The sequence below is a fragment of the Sphaerodactylus townsendi genome, linkage group LG12 (assembly GCF_021028975.2).
Source record: "Sphaerodactylus townsendi isolate TG3544 linkage group LG12, MPM_Stown_v2.3, whole genome shotgun sequence".
Lineage (NCBI taxonomy): Eukaryota > Metazoa > Chordata > Lepidosauria > Squamata > Sphaerodactylidae > Sphaerodactylus > Sphaerodactylus townsendi.
Window position 1 is genome coordinate 27,577,656 of NC_059436.1, and position 21,360 is coordinate 27,599,015.

General features: G+C 45.5%; 1 protein-coding gene across 1 annotated transcript in view; it reads left to right on the forward strand.

Annotated features, from left to right (window-relative positions):
• The window catches only part of FAM178B (family with sequence similarity 178 member B), a 171,383-nt gene that overhangs the window by 18,758 nt on the left and 131,265 nt on the right, over positions 1 to 21,360 (forward strand). The window contains exons 5-6 of the mRNA XM_048512116.1: positions 2,446 to 2,554; positions 17,969 to 18,050. Coding sequence (XP_048368073.1) covers positions 2,446 to 2,554; positions 17,969 to 18,050 — 191 coding nt within the window. The remainder of the gene's footprint in view (positions 1 to 2,445; positions 2,555 to 17,968; positions 18,051 to 21,360) is intronic.

Genomic DNA, 21,360 nt, shown 5'->3' on the forward strand with positions numbered 1-21,360 from the left:
GAGAGAGCTGAGGCAAGAGCCACAAGGGGCCTCATCCCTTCCCTGAGAAAGCCTAAAGGGAGAGGTTTTCATTACATGTTAGGGTTTTCTGGTTGCCTCTGAAGAACTGAAGCTTCCTGTGATCAAAGTGGAAAAGTCACTGGGTTTTAATGGAAGTTTCCATAGATATGATTGCTAGTGGTGACCAGAATTTTAATTTTGGTGGCCCCCAGGGGGAGCCTTCAGTATACTCTGCAAGAGGAATAAGATTTTTTTATTAGCTTGCTGGCAACGTAGGCGGAGGACACCTCTTTCAAAACGATACCAGGCCGGGTCTTATGTTGGGAAACAACATCATTGGGTAGGGGTTATTGCAAATACAGTCTGAAGCTCCGTCCACTGTTCCTCCCCTTTAAATTCCCTGGCACTGGGGCATATTAACTGAACCTCACTGGCCAAATGGTTAGCCACTGAGCTCAGCTGAAGTTTGAATGGAAGACTGGCCCTTGGTCCTCAGCTGTGGGTTTATGGTTTGGTTCATGTGGGTGCATTTTGTTCTGTTTTCCTCCCCTACAAAGAAAAGCTGATCCCATACATTCACGTGGCTGTTTTTGCCTTGAATGTAAATGACATACGAAGAAGGCAAAGTTCTGCCTAGAGGAGCTTATGGATCTGATTCAGCTACAACTTAAGCAGTTTTCAAAGTCCTGGTATTAGTGAGAGAGTGAAGCAAGTCTGAAGCAACTGATTATTCACTGCCTTTGCCTCCCAAGAGTGAGCTCAGAGTGGCATCCACTACCTCCTTTTTGATTCAAGTCCAACCTTCTTTCCAATACAATCTAAAAAAGTGGTGATTGATTCCAGCCTGGTGCTCCCTAACAAATTTTCTTGGCAGTGTAGCCTTGAAAATCTTTCCACTCTAAAGGCAGAGTGATTTCCATTGATTTTGAAACTGATCAGACCGCCCATTCATACTTTTTTTGCTCCCCAAGATCTGAAAACCAAAGAACCAATTTTTTGGGCCAAATCTGATCTGCAGTAATGCATGATCATTACTGCAACAGAGCCTTGTCAGTTTCCTCCCGCGAAATAACATTCCTTGTCAATTTCACTTGCTCCTAACAGCCAATACAGTTTATCTTCACCTTAATGGCAGATTGATAATTCGAGATGAAATTGACAAAACTGATACTATTGACCTGGCTTGGGTCTGCGCCCTAACGGTACATCACTGATGCAATACAATAGAGAGAGAGAAGATTAAAATTCCTTTCAAAATGGAGGATGAGGGAGAAAATGGCTGAAGGGGAGATTGGGTGGCTGCACAGAGGCGTGAATCAGGGCCAGGTGTTTGGTGGGGCAGAGAAATAGAGACTGTTTCACTATGATTCTGTGCTCATGGGAAGCTGGGTCAGAAATGGATTAAAAATATTGTTGTAAAAGTACTTGGGAAAACAATGGAGGGAAAAGAAAGGGAAAGCTTTTTCCGGAACCGAATAAAGAGAAAAACATGCAGAATTCAAATAATGAAATGAAGCATTTGGCAGCAAGATACGTTGTAAACAACTTGTGTAGAAAAGGCCATTGCTCCAGGAAATCCCTTCCAGTTGCACACAGTTTAGATTTAAATGTTGTCTCCATTGGCTGGTAGAGTGTTATTTTTTAAAGGCACAAAGAACAATGATGAGCATAGCTTGCTTTCTTGGACCACACTAGAGGCTCACATAGTTCCTCTGTCTTGTCTCTAGTGCCAGATGATGAGATACCCGTGGATGCTCCTAAGCGGAGTATGAATGTCATAGTCTTCCTCTGTTGTTTGACCCCAGTGTCTGCTATTCAGAGGTATACTGCTTCTGGACATGGCATTTCCATGTAACTCTCACGGCTTATTCTGGGGGACCTCAACCTTTTGGAGCCTGTGGGTACCTTTTAAATTCTAGAGAGGGTAGTTGGCACAACCACAAAATGACTGACACAGGAGACAAAGCCACACACGCAGGCACACAGAGGAAGCCCGTGCACTGGGGGCAAGAGAAGTATTTTTTTAAAAAATACATTGGGAATAAGGAGTGAAAGAGAATAAAACCAATGATGTGGGGCAACTCCCACTGAAACAATGTTGATTTAATCTTGTTAGCCAATTAGATCTCCACTGACCAATTAGAAGTGTTGCTGGGGAGCAATACAACCTGGCTCCACCCATGTTTGAAAAAACATCAGTCAGTGCCAAGAAATGTGCTGGGGCCCATGGGCACTATGTTGAGAACCCTTGGCTCATTATTTTTCTGCCCCATTGAATCTCTTAGGTTTGCATCATCTATCCAAAGAGACGAGGCTTAGATTTGAACCTTAGTTTCCTCGGTCAAAGTCTGTATCAATTGGACCCTCTCCTCCTACCATACAAAAGAAGAAGGTGACAATCCCATTGCTCCCTGGTGCTTAACTCCCTTCCTCTTGTCTCTCCAGTTCCCAGTTTGATCAACAGATGGTGCTCCTCCAGGATGGCTTTCTGATGTTCCTGTACGGTGGTGGCAAATATCATTGCCCCTGTCCTGTCCGGCGTTGGCTCTTTCAGGTAAGCTCTTGCAAACAAAAGGCATGCCACTAGATGGCAACAGTGGACAACGTGTGAGCAAAAAGGGCAAGCCCCACTTACGGCCCCTCGTGCTCCAGTCCTAGGTCAGGGCTCAAGTCCCATCTACACTAGATAGTGCCCTAGGAATGATCAGTTAGCTGCACTAACCAAGTAAAACTTTAATCAACGGCCTCAATAAAGATTGTAAGCCTTGTGGGACAGGATCTTTGGTATTCTGAACACAACTTGCTTCAGCAAAGGACAGTGTATGGGAAGAGGGGAGGGAGATTCTGTGCATCTCCATCACGTTAGCTCCACCTTTTCACATATTAAGCTCCTATTAAAAAGACAGGATTTTTTTTTCAGGCCAGCTGGCAACCTTGTGACTGGTATCCTGCTCCAGACAAAACAGGTCTGCATTTCCAAAGCAGAAGCTGATTATGCACATTGCTGGTTGTGCACCTTCCCCACGATGGTGTCCAGAAACCTCCTTTTCCCCTCCCTGGAATAAATATAATGTAATTAATGTTATTAATTATAACACACCCACCTCCAGGATTCCACTGTGGGCCCGCTGTCATTCCAAGGCAGCTTTCCTACTTATGTGTACAATAGGATAACAATATAACAGAGTGGCAATTAGCAATATTATGCTTTAAGCCCTTCAGTGTGAAATAGGGAAAACGGTAGCCTTGGAGTACTTTGGTAGGGAAAATGTGGGGAAATCCACCATGTGGACGTCTCCATTCGTCCTGTGCTGAATCAGCAGCCACAGCCACAATGGGGACCCCACAGGAAATCATCTCTGCGTGGAAAACGTTATTGATTGCTTCTTCGAGGCCGGCTCTACAGCCATTCTGATCACTTTAGCAGCCCTTTCTGCGCCATTTCCAGCATTTGCTCCAACCGCGTGTGCCTCTGAACAAATGGGCTCTTCGCGGAGTCCCAGGCCTGTGTTTCAACGGATGTCTTTGCAAGGCTAGATCTCAGAGTGCTTCTGCACATCCGCCAACCCTTGGCTCCCTTCCAGCTCTCCCTGGCCTGGGACTAGCCTTTTAAATACATTATACACCTCCCTTTCCTTCCTGCCTCACTTCCCTCCAGATAATAATGCCATGCATTTACAGTGCGGATTTCCTTTTCCCAGCACTTTGGCAAACTACTTCTCACTACACCCCCAAGGAGAGGTAGGCAAACTTTGTTTGCTTCCATCAATGTGGGGTCCTGTGGCACCTGGAAAGAGACTGTGGCCCTAGAAAACCTCATGGTAAAGAGCCTTTCTGACTAGAACTGGAGTGATTTGATTTCTCTTTTCAGTTTTGGTGTTTCTTCCCCCTAGGATATTGTGCTTGTAGTCCTTAAAGGGTGGTGGTTTAAACATCCTTAATGTATGTGAATAGATTTTTGCAATTTGCTACCTGTTCCTGTTGGATTTCAATTTCACCTGGAGTTTCAGGTCTCTACTGAAATGCAGATTAACTACAAATCATACAGTCAGTGCAGCTTCAGTTACCCCTGTGGATACATAACGTTTGGCACACTCTGAAGGGTGTGCAAGGTGTACAGCCTGCACACAATGCCTGCACCACATCTGGTGTTCTGGGGACTGCGTGAAGCTGTGTTCATGCTGCAGACATTTCTAGAGATGACAAAAACAACCAGAAGTAGGTACTCCCATAAGGATGATTTGGAAGAGGTTGTGCTAATTTCTGTGCTGATCACACACATTCCTGTTTTTGCAGGGAGGATCTGTAGTTAGTCAAGTGAGAATATCCCAGAATTCCCCTCTGTTAGAATGGAACGAGCCATTTTTTTCACCTTGGAGAATAGCCTCATAATGGGAATGACAAAGTGGCTGATGTTATATTAACATTCACACAGTTTGGCATCTGCAAGAAATTGCTGGGGAAAGGGGGATAAACAATTGGAAATCCCTTCTTAGCAGTGGAAGATTGCTGAGTTCCTTGGCTAAATGACTGGCATCCTGCTAATTTGCTGTGGTAGGACAGTTTGGCCTCATTGCTGAGTTTGCAGGTGAGGAGAGCAGGAAGAAGAAGACTCCTGCCTTTCTCTCCTGTAAGAAGTCTCAAAGTGGTTTACGAGCTCCTTCCCTTCCTCTCCCCACAACAGACCCCTTGTGAGGTAGGTGGGGCTGAGAGAGTTCTACAGCAATGGCATCCACAGGCAGTTTGCCCAGGCCCTGACTTCATGTGGAGGGAGTGGGGAATCAAACCTCGGGCTTCTTAAACTATAGCACCACACTGGCATCTCGCCCAACCCCTGAACTCTAAGAGGTAATTTAAAGGCGCACTGGGACTTCCTCTCCCCTCTGGCTTGAACCAGGCCTCGGCGCCTCCAGGTCCCAGGTAGGTCACAGGCAGCCCTCTTTCCCGGCTCCATCTCTTTTCCTCCCTCCTGCCCCCAGATTTGATGCTCAGCCGCCCTCAATCTTTCATGGAACATTTAGTTCTCATCAGGCCGCTTTTTTGGAAGGAGGCATTTCTACTTCTTTTTAAAAACAAAGTAATATGTTTCTGTGCTCCCGCAAGAGTGGGCAACTGTGCAGAAATCTGTGCTCTTTCTCTGAGTGGTCATTTTTTCCCCTGTCCTAATGATCTCCACAGGATCCTTTAAGACTTCTGTTAGGAGTCCAAGAGGAGCTGTCGCTCAGCTGCAGAGCATCTGCTTCACGTGTAGAAGGACCCAGTTTCAATACCCAGCACCTCCAGTTAAAAGGATCGGGAAGCAGGTTATGTGACACGCCTCTTCCTCAGAGCCCAGAGAGCCCCTGCCAGTCTGAGTAGACAGTACTGGCCATGATAGACTGGGAGTCTGATTCACTAGATAAGGCAGCATCAGGTGTTATGATGTTAACTTAGATGTGTGTTTTGGGCTGTGTGTAGATGTCAGAGCATCCCAAAGTGCCTCCCTCAGGCTAGGATTTCACAGGGCTGTTCTGCTGGATTAGGTTTTGCTGATCAACTGCTCAGTTAAATCGGCATACACGAGCATGTGAGTAATACCCCGTTTCTGAAGTCAAAAGAATACGTTCTCTGTTAAGTGACGCATGCCTAGATTCTGGCATTTTAGAAGAGGTGTTTCCTCCTGTGCGTGGAAGGTGGGGGGGGGGGAGGGTTTGCTTTTTCCAAGAGGTCCTTGTAACAGCTCCTTACAGTACAAATAACTGATTTAACTAACACAATTGTTTACTCAATTAATTAGGAGCATTGTTTAAATGGCTAAAAAGGTTCTTAATAAGTCAGTCTGATTAGTTCGCTAACAGTGCAATTGTAAACAGAGTTGCGCCATTCTGTCATTTGGAGTCAACGGCTTAGAAGGGTATAACTCTGTTTAGGATTGCACTGTGAATGAATGTGGCATCCCCCAGTTCTATTTCTCCTCCCTCCCCCATGCGTCCATTGTCGTCAGCTTGCATTCGGAGGGGACCAGGATATAGGATATGGCTGTTTTTCTATGCCTTCAGACAGGAGCTGAAATTGAAAGCACACAGCCCACGCTCTTTCCCCACCCCCAGTCTGGACTCTTTCGGCATCAGTTTAAACTTCCAACGAATCTTGACGCTGCTGAGTGGGGACTGGAGATTTGTGTTGCTTAAATGAAGCTGGCCTGGAGGCTGGAAGAAAGCTGGGGATTCAGTAGAACCTGCTTAAACTATCATTACGACACTGCAGCATTATGGCAACATGTTAGGGGCTTCTTTTAAAATAAGAGGGGGTGCTCAGACACCACTAATAACACCACTGAGGATGACAGCACCTTTTCATAAAACTCCTCATTATCAAGGACTTAGGTAAGGGGATGTAGGTTCACGGGTTCAAACCCCCCCATTACAAGTCAAAAGCTCCGCCCCCCCCCCAGGGGCAGTCCCTTCTTCCCTCCCCTCCAGGGAGAAGAGACTGCAGTCCCGGCCTCGGAGAGCTGCTTTTATAAGCACTGAGGCGGGGGGGGGGGGGCTGGGTTCCCAGCCGGTGGGGGCAGGTGGGGGGGCAGGGCAGGGGAGACTGCCATCCCCTGCCTCGAAGCACTGAGGGTGGAGTTTGGGGAGGTGTGGCCACTCCTTCAGGGGTGGGTGGGGGTGTGGCCCCCGAACCCACCCCATAAAAAAATCTATAGCTACAGCTATGTCACTGCTCATTATTTAAGCCACATGTGACAGACAACTAACTGTAAAAAATTCACAAGGAGAGCAGACGTTCAGAAGAATCCTGCCCAAGCAGATTCCATTCTTTGTGAGTTGAGTCCCAAGAAAATCAGTAGTAATTCAAGCAAGGGGAAAGGTCTCTGAGCCTTAACCTGGGTTACTGGAGATGGGCTCCCGCCCCCTAACCCACACACCCTTTGGATGTGATAATCTGGGACTCGTTTGAGGGGCACAGGCAGTGAGGGTCTTACCGTCCCTTCTCTTCAGCCAGAAAATCCTGGACTTGTTTGCCTGCCTAATTCTTGAACTTGTACATGGAAGGAAATTTCCCCATCTTTTCTGTGCAGCTGAGTCTACTCACTGAATGTTTAAAATGGAAATTTCAGGGCTTGTAGTATAGGGATAAGCAAATGGAGGCCTTCGGGCTTCATCTGTCCTGCCCCCATGGCTTCCCCTTCCTGTCTAGCTAGCAGAATAGCACCCGATCCATTCTTTTGCTGTTTATTCCCATCCCCTCACAAGCCAAGATTTAGGCAAAGGGCTTCTTAAGCTGCTTTCTACAACGTGCACAGCCAGAGGCTCTGTCAAAGTTTGCTTCTTATGTAGTGCAGGCAAACAAGGAGGATGAGGTGCGCAGGTCTGATAAAGCCTCCGTGGCAAATCATGAGAGGATTTTTTAAAAATAATCTTGCCTGTGCCTTGGAGTGAGTGGTTGAACTGCATGCTTTGCCAAGCCCTCTCTCTGCTGCTGCTCGCACTAGAGAAGAGCCCTTTGCCCATAACTTCAGGGGGAAAGCCAACATTGCTGTCTTTTCAGCCCTTACTCTGGGTAAAAGATGTCCCCTGCTCGTAATCTAGTTTCATACCAGTAGGGTCACTGCTTTTGCAGGATACCCATGGCTGTTGTGTTGAGCTTTCGCAAGCTGGGCATGAGCTGTGTGGAACCTTGCCTTGAGAGTTGCTCATCTAGATATTTATCCTTTTCCAATGAGCTTGTGGTGACATGCTTGTTCCCTTCTACCCATTGTATCCTCACAGCAATCTTGGGAGGTAGGTAAGGTTTGAGACACAGTCAAATTCACAACAGAGTGGGGATTTGAAACCGGGTTTCCGCAGTTGCACTCTGAGACCCTAACCACAACACTGTTTTTCATATTTGCTTGTTTACCCTGGGGGGGGGGGGGAGGCTCTGATGGAGGGATCAGCTTCCTTTCCTCCTCCAGTGCCACTTCTGTGAAGCGCTTCTGCTTAAGGGAGCGAGCCTCAAAAACTGCCCTTGTGTGTGTGTAAAGTGCAGTCAAGTTGAAGCTGATATGGCAACTCATGGGAAGTAGGTTTGCCATTGACTGCTTCTGCATAGCCTCCAGGCCTCCTGGGTGATCTCTCATCCAAGTACTAACCGTGGCCAACCCTGGTTAGCTTTTGAGATCTGACCATCCAGGTCAGGGCAAGATTGCCCTTAAGATGATTATTCATGTAGGTTTGCCATTGACTGCCTCTGCATAGCCTCCAGGCCTCCTGGGTGATCTCTCATCCAAGTACTAACCGTGGCCAACCCTGGTTAGCTTTTGAGATCTGACCATCCAGGTCAGGGCAAGATTGCCCTTAAGATGATTATTTATGTACCAGGTAACTGATGAAATGTTACAATTGGGGCAAGGGGGAGAAGGCCCTTTTCTAGTAGATCTGCTAAAAATCTTCCTGCATATGAAAAGCTTCAATTCCAAAGAGGAGCTAAGTTTTACATGGGAAATTTTTGGACATCCAGTTTAGCAATGGCGCAGGATGTTCAAGCCCGGACTTGCTCTGGGATTGAAGCTTAAGCCTGCTGTTGTAAGGAGAGCCACGTGCCTCTCTGGATAAAGGAGAAAGCCAGCGAAAGCTGCCAAGACTCCCTTGGTTGGGATCATGCATAGTGACCCACCAGGGTTGAGTAGTCAGAGTTTGCAGCATCACTGTTATTTCCCTGCATGAGCCCTTGCCTTCCCTCGGAAAGACTAAATCCAAACCATGCATCTCTCATTGATGGAATGAAGTAAGAAAAGAGATGTAAAAAAGAAGCCCAAAATCCATTGCTGATAAGTCTGGCAAGAATCATAAAATCTTCCTAAAAGGTATGGAATTAAAAGTGAAACATAAATGCTTAAAGAGAGTAAAAATGGGATTTGACTAAAGAAATATATCTAAATTGAAGGTGCTAGAGGGGGATAGTTGCTTGGCAGCTATGAAATAAGACTGAATGGGCTATCCCTCTGGCTGGCGGATTGCCAAATTAGAACTGGAAAAGAAATGCCATTCTGAAAGTGTCATGGAACAAGAGAGTGTGGCAAGGGTGGTTCTTGTGACAGATTTCTGTTGACTGTGGGCTATTGTTGCCTGGTGACATCTAGTGGCCATAAGTTGATATACAATGGCCACGACAAGAAAGGGATCAGTTTCTTTGGAGATTGTGCAGATTTTCAGCAATGTGAAAGCAATGTCTGCTAGTATACAGATGGACTTTTAAAAAAAATATTCCAGCAGTGATGTCTGAGCTTATGAAAGCATTTAAGGAACTGAAGACCAATCTTTTTTAAAAAGTACTAGAAGAGGATATGAGAAAAACAAAGGGAAGAAGTCAAAGAGTTAATAAAGGGATCTAACTCTGTACAACTGCAACTTAAAACTAATGACCAAGCCATTCCTCAGCTTGTGTACCAGATCAGAGAAAAGGCCTTAACACTTAGGTGAGTAACAGAGGACCAAGATCCTTCAAAAGAGAATCTCAAAAAGAAAATTTCCTCAGCTTTGGCCAAGTTTCTGAATAATAAAAGATGAAGAGATGGCTTCAAAGATTGAAAAAAATGTACACAGTTAATACCAAAAAATTCAAAACCATACGGACTCTGTAGAGATATTGTTGTCATCTTCTATGCAAAAGAAACTGTGGACCAAATCTTGGAGGCTCATCAAAGTTCATGATGAAAGACAAAAATACCATCATTAGGAAAGAAATACCAATCAGAGTCTTGCAAAAAAAGAAAAAGCTGTGATTTCCTAGTAGAAACATGAAACAGATAAGATTTTCATGGATTAAATGGGATTGACTCCTCTTTACCTACAAAGGATAGCAACAAAGAATCACCTGTACAGCAAGTGCCAAGAAATTTTGAAAGAACAGCAAGGATTTTACTTAAAAATATCTAGCTGTTGAATCAATTGAATTAAAGATGAAAGTTGGCAAAATAGGCTAGAATACTAGATATTAAGGGTAAGAAGATGAATTTTGGATATTAGTTTTTATCATACTATCAGTAGGATGGAAGATCAGGGAGGGACTTGGAAATTTTATACAAAAACCTTCAACACTGAGAACTAAAATAGGGAGATAAGTTTTTCTTTTTTTTTACATCAAGTTTGTTTTTGAGACTGAATTTTGGCAAGAAAATTCTGAAGACCCTAAAGCTTGTTGGTCTTGAGAGTAGTGAAAAATGCATTATATTGTGGGTAAACTTATGGGTGGTCAGTTTAGTTAAATGTAATGTTCACCTCTGTTCGCCACATACTGTACAATGTCGTAGTTGTTGAGAAACCAATAAAAATCTATTTTTTTATAAAAGTTTTATATGGGGAAATTTTGACACAGGGGTGATCTCAAAGGTACAATCCCTCATCCCTGCACTGTGTTTCAAGTGGTACAGGCCTACGAGGACGGTGCCACATGCCTTTCCTCAATGTTTGAGCTAACTGTGATGCCTGCCTGGTGTTTTTCCTTCTGCACTCTGCGTATTGCTGTTATAAGTAACAATTTCTGTAATACATTTTGGTGGGCAAGGAGCTTTGTAAGTTCGTGGCGTAGGTGTAATTTATGTGACTGCTGCGGGTTCATACATCTTAATCCAGAAGATGCTGCAATGATGATCTTGATTCACCTACACAGCTTCAGGCAGGAAAAAAATTCTACCTGCTGTGCTGTGTATTGAGACTATTAACCTTAATGACTCAAGAGGTGAACCACTGAGTATATGAACATTTTGCTTCTCGGGTGGATTGATGCTGAGGCCTGGGAAAGGCTTGAGATTGGCCTCGGCATCTCTAGGAAAGGCAACTGGATACCATCTCGGTTGTTTCTATGTGGAGATGATTCCCTGTAGTGCTCTCATTGCCTCGCTACTGTAAAGAGGCTCCATGGGGGTTGGCGGGTGGGGTGGGGTGGGTTTCTCTGTATTTACCTCATGTCCATCATTTCCCCCCACCAACATTAATAGGCTTTTTCCCGGCTTTACAAAAATTGGCAGCTTGATATATTACTATAGGGTTCGAAGGCTATAGCAATATATCAACTATCAATTTTTTAAAAGCTGTGAATAAGTTTTCTGGTGAGTGCAGGGTGAACAGTGGGTGGAACAGAATCCAGCATAACGGCATCTAGAAACTCACTGTTTCTTGTATGCCAATAAAGGGTTGTTGTTGTTGTTGTAACTCACTGTTTCCCATTAGCACTGGCCCCTTCCGCACATGCAAAATAATGCGTTTTCAAACCACTTTCACAACTGTTTGCAAGTGGATTTTGCTATTCCGCACAGCTTCAAAGAGCACTGAAAGCAGTTTGAAAGTGCATTATTCTGCATGTGCGGAATGAGCCACTGTGAGAAAACCCACTTCAAGTACGTGAACCAGTGTGGTGTGGTGGTTAAGAGCAGGTGCACTCTGATCTGGAGAACTGGGTTTGATTCCCCGCTCAGCTACTTGAGCTGTGGAGGCTTATCTGGTGAACTAGATTGGCTTGTGCACTCCCACACACACCAGCTGGGTGCCCTTAGGCTAGTCACAGTTCTTTGGAGCTCTCTCAGCCCCACCCACCTCACAGGGTGTTTGTTGTGAGGGGGGAAGGGAAAGGAGTTTGTAAACCCCTTTGAGTCTCCTTGTAGGAGAGAAAGGAGGGGATATAAATCCAAACTCTTCTTCCATGTTTTTTCAGGAAATATGTTACTAAAACATGTTTAGGAAACAACAGGAAGAACATTGGGAGCTGAAAGGAGAGCAGCTGTATGACAAAATTGTGCAGCAGCTCCCAAAAAAGCACAGCAATTTGGGAGGCCTGGAGTAACAGTAAGTCTACGCTCACTCATTGCCGCTTAGTGCAACGTGCGAGGTTCGGCGCCACCAGGAAGGTGAAGGGAATGAAATAGGAACAGCTATTATCTTACTGTTAAGGCTGTCAACCAATTAAATAAGTTGTAGTTGAGATTAATCATCTGCATTTTAATGAATTTAACTTTTACATTAATTTAATTTTAATTTTTAATCCCTGGTTTGAATCTAGTTAATATTTAATTTCATTTAAAATCGTTAGCATATTACAAAAGTGTGATATATAGCTGCCTGTGTTAAGATACTGAAGGAAGTTTGAGATAACTAACCCTTGAATAGCCAAAATTTCCAGCTTGTTGGTAAGACGAAAAAATGCTGCCTTTAATTTCTCTTATTATTCTCAGTCTTGCTGTAAACTGCCTAGAGCCCTCCGGGGATGAGGCGGTCTACGAAATTTAAATAAATGAATAAATAACATCATCATCATCATCATCATCATCATCATCATCATCATCATCATCATCATCATCATCATCATCATCATCATCATCATTCCAAAATAGCTTGAAAAATAATTGAGGGAGCACCTAACTTACATCCCTGCCCATTAAGACTGACTATGAAGGGGTTACAGTAGGTTGCTTTAGGTCTGTGGTGTTCAACCTTTTTTCACATGTGTACCCTTTGGCAACCATTTCCCTAAAACTGTACCCCCAAATTAGCAAGGCCATTACGTAATTTTTTCACATACCCCCAAACGCTCTGGCACATACTCCTGAGAGGTACGCATACCCTAGACTGGGAACCACTGCTTTAGGTGATTAACGTTTAATTAGATGCAAAAAGTCCAACCCCGTTTTAATTGAAAAATTTGGCATCACCTGGTAAAACTGCAGCCAACTGAAGACAAAAGTACTTCTTCACAGAAAAACTAACTTGTGGAACTCCTTGTCAATGGGAAATTTTGATACTAGCCTCAATGACTTGAAACAACAGCGTGAGGGAGGGATCAGTCCTGTTGTTATTATCATACATCAGTTTACTATACATCGGGTCAGGACCAATAAACCACAAAGTGCGTCTCCTCCTTCCGTGGCAGCCTCTTGTGCCCTCCCATAGTTTCTTTAGGGCTATTGGCACTCAGGGAGCTGTTTGATTCCCTGCTCTGCCACTTGAGCTGTGGAGGCTTATCTGGTAAACCATATTAGCTTGTGCACTCCAACGCACGCCAGCTGGGTGACCTTGGGCTAGTCACAGTTCTTTGGAGCTCTCTCAGCCCCACCCACCTCACAAGGTGTTTGGTGCGTGTGCGTGTGTGTGTGCGTGCGTGTGTGTGTGTGTGTGTGTGTGTGTGTGTGAGAGGAGATTGTAAGCTCCTTTGAGGAAGAGAGGATATAAATCCAAACTCTAAATCTCTAAAGTTAAAAATAACGGATAAGCTGAGAGGGACGGATGAAGTTTGAGTGAGGGTATGACATAACTTCATTACTGCAATGTGTTTCAGTGTAGCTTGTGCAGGAGAACTTCCTGGGGGAGTGTGTCCTATATTCATGGGCTGGAGTGTGGGGTGTCATTTGTATTTTCTGTGCCAGAATGCTTTTGGGTTACTCCAGCAGAATGCTTTGGCAAAGCCGCCTTGTGCTGGCTAGAGGACCGCAAAGAGGGAGTAATGACTTCTGTGAAAGGAAGCGTCTATCTTCCAGACCCCTACAGGGACAATAAACAGATCTCAATGGAGAGGAAGTTATTAATGTGATTCCTTTGGGTTCTTAGTTCAAAGGAGGGGATGTTGCTTAGAACTTTGGACTTTGTACTATCTTTCATTCAACTTCATGCTGCCCCTCGGGCAGATGCCTCAAAAATGATTATGAAAATGGAGATGATAGTAGCATTTGGATTTGTGTGTATGTGTGTGTGTTTTAGTGTGTTATTCCTCATGGTTGCAGAATTTTAAAAAATTACCTATCCTGGATGGTGGATCTGTTAATGTTACGGCATGGTAACCCATCCCCTTTTCATGCAGAAAACTAGCACGTCTGAGAAAAAGCTGTCTTCCATTCTTCTCCCATGCTAGTTTTCTATGTGAAGGGACTTTTATTCATGACATTCTTTCTAACATGTGCCTCTGTTCTCTCCATTCTTCTTGAAGTGGTGCAAACTAGGAAAAGCTGTACTGCTTAAGCATGCTGATTGGATTCCAGTACTTTGTCAGGTACCATTCCTGACCTGCATTGTGGTTGAACAAATACCCATTTCAATAGAATGCAAAATTCGGTGTCCAAAGAGCTCAGATTCTGCTGCTGGCAGTCTCTTAAGTCTGCAGTTGGGTTTTGTTCAATTTGCATGCTTTCTACAGTCCTCATCAGTTGGAGGGGCTTTGTGTGTGTGTGGGAGGGGGGGAGGGTATACAGAATTTGCAGTGGCTAGATCCAGTTCCTTGAATGGGGGGACAAATATAGAGGGTGGGTGGTTAATTGCAAAAAGGAACCAATATGTGTCTATGGAGCTGATAACTGGGGAAATGCACAGGGTGCTAAGTGCAGACTTCCAGATCTGCTGAACACTCTTCATACCATAAGCACCAAACAACATTCTAAGACGAGCTGTTGTGGGTTTTCTGGGTTGGGTGGGCCTGGTCTGGTGGTCTTAGCTCCTAATATTTTGCTCACATGGCTGGTATCTGCAGAGGCATGTCATGTCAAGATGTGTTTCTCTCCATGGGACAGGGTGGAGCCTGGAAAACCCACAGCGGCCATTTGATTCTGGCCGCGAAAGCCTTCAGCGGAACACTCTGAGTCATTACATGTCTCTGACTTTTGTTTTGCGAGAGACAAGCATGGAGGCTTGTTTCATACATGCAGGAAATGCTTGTTTCATACATGCGGGAAAATTATGCAGCAATGGAGTGTACAATGGACCCCACCCTCTTCAGACTGCAGGTGGCTGGTCTTAGTGTTGTATATTCCTAAACTTTGCACCTCTCTTTTTTCTTGGCAAGAGGTTTCTAACACAAGAGAGGATTTTGTACTTCCTTGCTGGATGAAGTGGTGCAGTCAGTTCCACCACCTCATTAGCCTTATACCGCTCCATTCTCTTGCAGAGCTAAACCAGGTCTAAAGTGAAAGATCAGCAGAGCAGGGGAGCGGGGAGCGTTCTTAACCCTTTCCCTCTATTACTGACCTCCCCTCATTTCCTTTCTTGTCATGTAAGAAAAATTGCAGAAGCGGCAAGGGTGAAGACATTTCCTCCCCTACGCCGACCTGTGCCTTCTGCTTCCATTTTGTAAAACATCTTGAGGACAGCTATGTGCGTGGGGTGTGGGGGGCGTTGTTCAGCCCAGAGTGCTCTGATGTTTTCAGATTTTCTGTTGAACAGCAGCTACAGCCCCTGCCTCTTCCCCATCCCAGAACAGACAGCTGCCATTTGGAGGATCATAGTCATTTATTATTTATAAGAGTTCTGAAAGTATTTCACATTTTCTTTTGAAGACTGCTGTGTGCTGTGAATACCAAACCAGAACTCCAAATCCCTTGGCCAGGGTCAGATCTTTGCTGGAAATGGAACATGTTTTTTTCTTGGGCCTGGGCTTAATGTGAGCTGGTGGAGGCTCCAGGTAGTAGAGATCAATTGCCGTGGAGAAAATGGCTGCTTTGGAGGGCAGACTCTATGTCATTATATCCCAATGAGGTGTCCCCCCCACTCCAGGATCCAGCTCCAAATCTCCAGGGCTGATTCCGCATGGGCCAAAAACAGTGGTGTGAAAATGGTGTGAAAATAGTATAAACCCTTTTACACCATTTTCACACTGTTTTCACTCCTGTTTTTGGCCCATGCGGAATCAGCCCAAGTGTTTTTCGAACAGGAGTTGGCAACCCAACCCCCCCACTTGTTTCTGATTCCAGGGGTTGTATTAGCATAAATGAGCTTGCCGCTGGGTATGTGCAGAGCTGTGAAGTATCTGCAGACTGGCCCCGTTAGGAATTAAGGGGAGCTGTGATGCCATTCTCCTCTGAAATTAACTGCCAAGGACATGGTAAATAAATCTTTCTGCCCCTCCATACTAAATCTTTCAGGTCTTTGTTTACTTTCCCTCCCTCCTTTGCTTTTTCCCCCATTTCCTTTACCCCTCCCTTTTTCTTTACCAGTTTTGTTTTTAATTCACTCACTTCTCTCTTTGTTCTATTCTGTACAACATTTTTTTATGGGAGGAGGAGTCTTTCTTTACAAGACCCGGCTGCCGACTTAACACGATTCATGTTGCCAACCTGCCTGGCCACCTCCATGTTAAGAGGGTCTCTAGACCACGGCACCTCTATCCCTCTAGGCCCTTTCCCCAAGACATGAGTACACAAACGCCCTTCTTAAACCTTTGCATTTCTCCAGCTCCCCCTCTGCCTGGTGTAAAAATGGAGCCGTCTAATGACTTGAGCTGCTCAGAAAGAGACACCCAGGTACTAAATTACAGGGTTAGAACCATGCTGGCAGCCAAACAGACCCAATACAAAGGCAGCTAAGTGCTGCCTAATGAGCCCAGCCAGATGTATTTCACCGCTGCACTGCGGAACTGAGCAAGCAAATGTGAGGATGGCAAAGAGGAATAGATCGGCACTCCCGAGGTCAGGCAGTGCAAGCTTAAGTGCTGTTTTGACTCTGACGGGCTGCAAAAGAGTTAAAGCAGAGTCTGCCAGGGCTGATAAAAGAAGGGCTTACAAAGTGTATCTTATCAGGGAGGGCCGAAGGAATCGGTTCCATTTGGCCGGAGGCGGAGACAGCCAACTTCTGTGCTGCAGACAGGGGTCTGTGAGGAAGGTCAGGTATCGGCCTCAGGCAGTGGGTTTAAGGGCACCGAGTAGATGGGCAAAGTTGACCCAGAGGACACAATCCGTCATGAAATTATGTGTTTTGTGAACGAGAGTCTTGCAAGGTCATGGTTGCTTTACTGTAGAAAAAGGGTGACAGCTAGGCATGGCATGACAGCTCTATTCTTGACAATTGGGTCTGTTGCTGAATCCTGCCAACGTGCTGAGATGGGGTAGGATTGTTGTGAAATGAAATGTATCAAATTAGAACCTGGGTCTCTCAAGCTCAGTATTGTCTGATCTGACCCATAGCAGCTTCCCAGGATCCTCTTTCCTAGAATCTGCTACCAGGGAACCTTTAATTACAGATCATAGAGTTGGAAGAGACCACAAGGGTCATCAAGCCCTGCCATGCAGGAACACACAATCAAAGCACTCCTGTCAGATGGCCATCCAGCCTCTGTTCAAAAGCCTCCAAAGAAGGAGACTCCACCACACTCCGAGGCAGTGAATTCCACTATTGAACAGCCCTTATTGTCAGGCAGTTCTCCCTAATATTTAGGTGGAATCTCTTTTCCTGTATCTTGAATCCATTATTCCTTGTCTTAGTCTCTGGAGCTGCAGAAAACAAGCTTATTTTTTCTTCAACTTGACATCCTTTCAGATATCATGTCACCCCTTAACCTTCCCTTTTCCAGACTAAATATACCCAGCTCCCTAAGACTCTCCACGTAGGACATGGATTCCAGTCCTTTTACCATTTTGGTCGCTGTCCTCTGGACCCATTCCTGCTTGTCAATATCCTTCCTGAACTGTGGTGCCCAGAACTGGACAGGCCAGGGAGGAGTGAGAGGGACTTTCACCGAGATCTGTGGCAGCACAGCCTCAGGGAAGAGTTAGAAACAAGGTGGTACAACCTCTTTTCCCATCCTGAGGCCTGAGGGAGCTTACTCCTTCATGTGGGAGGACACCTGAAGGCCAGCAGGTGGAGCTGGAGGGGGTGGAACCTCACATTGTGATAGAGAATGCAGGCAGGAAGCCTGCTCTGACCACCCCCTCCCGTGCCTACCAATCCTGCCCAGTTGGACCAGCAGGCGTTTTACCACTGCACTGATGGTCAAAGTAGAGAGCTGAATTTCTTCCTGTCATCCCCCTATTATTTCCACTGATGGCGAAACACAGAGGAGGAGCGCTCACGGGGACACGTGGGGTCAGGGAGCTCAGGCTGAGAAAGAACGGTGTTCCCAAGGCCATCTGCAGCAGGAAATGAGATTTGAATGGTCAAGTTCTGAGTTCACAATTCACCAGCTTAGACCCTGTGCTACACCAGGAGGATTCTGCGTACACCCTGGCTGACTCCCTCAATGTTTCACTTTGCAGGTGATGACTTTAAACTCAGAAGTGTCCACAGATGCTTTCCAGGCTCTCTGGGAAATCACTGCTTGTCAGATCAGCTGCAATGGTGAGTATGGGGGTTGTGTGAAGGGACATTGTGGGACAGAAAGCCACTTGTTCATGAAGTGATAGAAACTCTGTATTCACAAAGAACACACTGAACTAATGTAGGAAACTTAGTGTTTTGTTTTGTTTTTTAACTCTACTCCATTTCACCCTGTTCTGGAGAACCCCTAGGCTGAGTTCTCATTTGCTACTTCAAGTGCTTTTCAGTCTTTCTCCCACTATGTGTGTGTGAAAAATGACAGATGATTAGTATTTCACCTCAGTTCCGCTGGGCCTGTAAGACGGAGATGTTCTACCAGACCTTTGGTTGAATGCAATCATGTCCTGATACCATCTACTGACCTCCCTACAAATGATTTCTTCAGTGTCACCCTGTTGTGATGTTGCCCATGCCTGAATAGCTCCACAAGGGCTTATGTTATGGTCTGGCCTGGGAGGGTTTTTAGTAGGCTTAAATTTTGATATTACCCTGTGTTTTAATGATAGTTATTCTTTACATATGAATAGAATTGTTTTAAAATGTTGGGGTGCTGCTCTGAGCCCAACTCCGGTTGCGGCAGGCAGGATATAACTGCAATATATAAAAATATAAAAAATAAATATGTGAGATAATGTGTATAGCAGAAGGCTTAAATGGCAGGGAATTGTGGGTCGCCATTCAGCTCCTGTGTGGGCGGCCATAGACGAGAAAGATTTCTGATATGGCGTTAGATGTTCTGCATTCTTCTCCCCACGCTCTCTGCCGTTTCTAGGGAATTTGCTTACTTTAATTTGCGTCTCGCCCGTGCTCTAGCTGCCCGTTCCATCTCCCCTCTTCCTCCGCCCAGCTTTGAGGCAGAAAACTTCAAACAGAAATAGACATCTAAGTTGTCACCAGAGATGAGAGAATCTTAATCTTCAGTTTGCAGCATCCTCCTCTTCTTCTCCATGGCAATTAACTGCAGAGCCGCAAAGACGAGGCTTCCAGGTGGGGAAAGAGCAGCGGGAGCCAAGGAGGCTCTAAATACCTGAGATTTTGCTTTTATGCAGATGTCAGTGCTAAGGAGGGAAGTGGAAAAAAATAGCAAAGGAAGATGATGCAGGGGTTTTTTTTAAATCAGACCAGTGTGATTTGTCCTGGAAACCTCAAGGCATCCAAGCAGTCTTAGGACTGAAATACACAATACTCCTGAACCTGTTGAGTCCTGGGTGCTCAACTAGACCCGCTCATTTGCTTCATGCTTCAAAAAGGTTCTGCAAGGGAGAGAGTGAGTTTCCAGTTTCCTTCCCACCCAGTTTTCAACAGAAAAAGGGCAAAAGCCTTCCCCCTTGCTGCTGCCACGATTGACTGAAACCTTGCAGGATGGAAACTGGAAACTTCTTCTCCCTCTTTTGCTCCTGTTTCAAGAAAAAGGTAAAGGTTGATCAAGCACTCGGTCATTATTGACCCATGGGGTGACGTCAGAACGCAACGTTTACTCAGCAGACTGGTTACAGGATGGTTATTTTCCCCAGTTTCAAGAAATCTACCCTTTAACCTTCATCAAATGTCTTCTTATACGTTGCACAATTATTTAGGACGTTTTTATTCTGCCTTTCCAGGTAACCTGCCTGAGGTGGTTTACAAAATATAATATAAAAGTTTGTATTGTCGAAGGCTTTCACGGCCGGAATCACTTGGGTGCTGTGTGGTTTCCGGGCTGTATGGCCGTGTTCTAGCAGCATTCTCTCCTGATGTTTCGCCTGCATCTGTGGCTGGCATCTTCAGAGGATCCTGAAACCTTGTTTTAGGGACCAGACACAAAAGGGGCTAGGCAGACCTCTTGAGAAATGGCATTCCATATGTGAGATGCCACTAGTGAAAAGGCCCCATTCTTTTGTTGCCATTTACCTCACCTCTGATGGTGGGGGCACTGAGATCCTCTGAAGTTGCCAGCCACAGATGCAGGCGAAACGTCAGGAGAGAATGCTGCTAGAACACGGCCATACAGCCCGGAAACCACACAGCACCCAATATAAAAGTTGTTAATTAAAATGGAGAATTGAAATCAGCATTAAAAACCCAGCCACAGTATAAAAAATAGACTGTTAACAGCTTTCAGACCTAAAGCATACTAAAGCAACGCCAGCTCCTTAATTAACAGCCTGGATGATCAGAAATGTTTTAGGGACCAAACACAAAAGGGGCTAGGCAGACCTCTTGAGAAATGGCATTCCATATGTGAGATGCCACGAAAAGGCCCCGTTCTTTTGTTGCCATTTACCTCACCTCTGATGGTGGGGGCACTGAGAGCAGGGCTTGTAAGGCTGGAGAGTATGGCAGCAGTCAGTCCTTCAAGTATCCCTTCACATCTTGCTAGCCAGTCCAGAAGGATACCATGGTCAATGATATAGAACACCACAAAGAGGTCCAGAAAAATCAGCAGAGACACATTCCCTGTCATGCATTCATTGAAAATCATAAGGCCATTTCCAACCCAGGCCTGAATCCACAGATGAACTTTTGCCCGAAGAAGTTATCCAGAACCTCACCATCCTCTCTTAATACAACAGCAGTATGCTGTCCTCAAGCTATTCTGCAAAGCGAACGGGAAGCAGGTAGTGAACTCAGCTGGATGGGCCCATGCCCTGGCAGAACTTCACAGCATCCTCTCTGTTCCCGTTTCCTTTGATGCCACCTGTTATCGCTCTTCTGTGCCCCCAAGTGAGCAAACACTATGCTGTCTTTCCCCAAACCACTGGCAACATCTCTTAACTCCTTTCCCCCCTGAGGGCCTCCACGATGGGATTTGGTGTCCCCTTCCAGCTGGCTGCAGCTGCCGCCAGTGGTGAACCTGCCCACTACAAAGCTCTGTGGATAAAAGCACTTCTGTGTGTGCAGGCAGCCTCTAGCAGCAGCTGTTTGTAGGCAGGGGGATCAGGTTTTGATTTTAATGAAGTGGTTGAGGCCACTCGTGTGGGGCAGGGAGTATGACTGGGGCTTCTGTGCAGCTAGGGTGTCCGGAGCAGAACTCCTTTGTTCTGACTAAAGACATGTGTTGTGGTGGGCAGGGGGGGAGGGGTTAGCAATGCAACACAGGTCAGTGCATCACCCATGGCTGATTCCGCACAGGACATTTAAGAAGTCTTGCAAACATTTTAAAAAGAAGTGTTTTGGCTTTTTTCTCCCGCACAGCGCGGGAAAATAAAAGTATTGCAGGTGAAAACAATTTTTCCCACTTGCCACCTGACTGTAAAGATCTCACTTTCATTTTGTTGTGCTCGCTATTTTGTGTCGCTTGTGATTGATTCTCTGTGCTGCTCGCCATTGGCAGAGTTTTCCCAGAGACGTT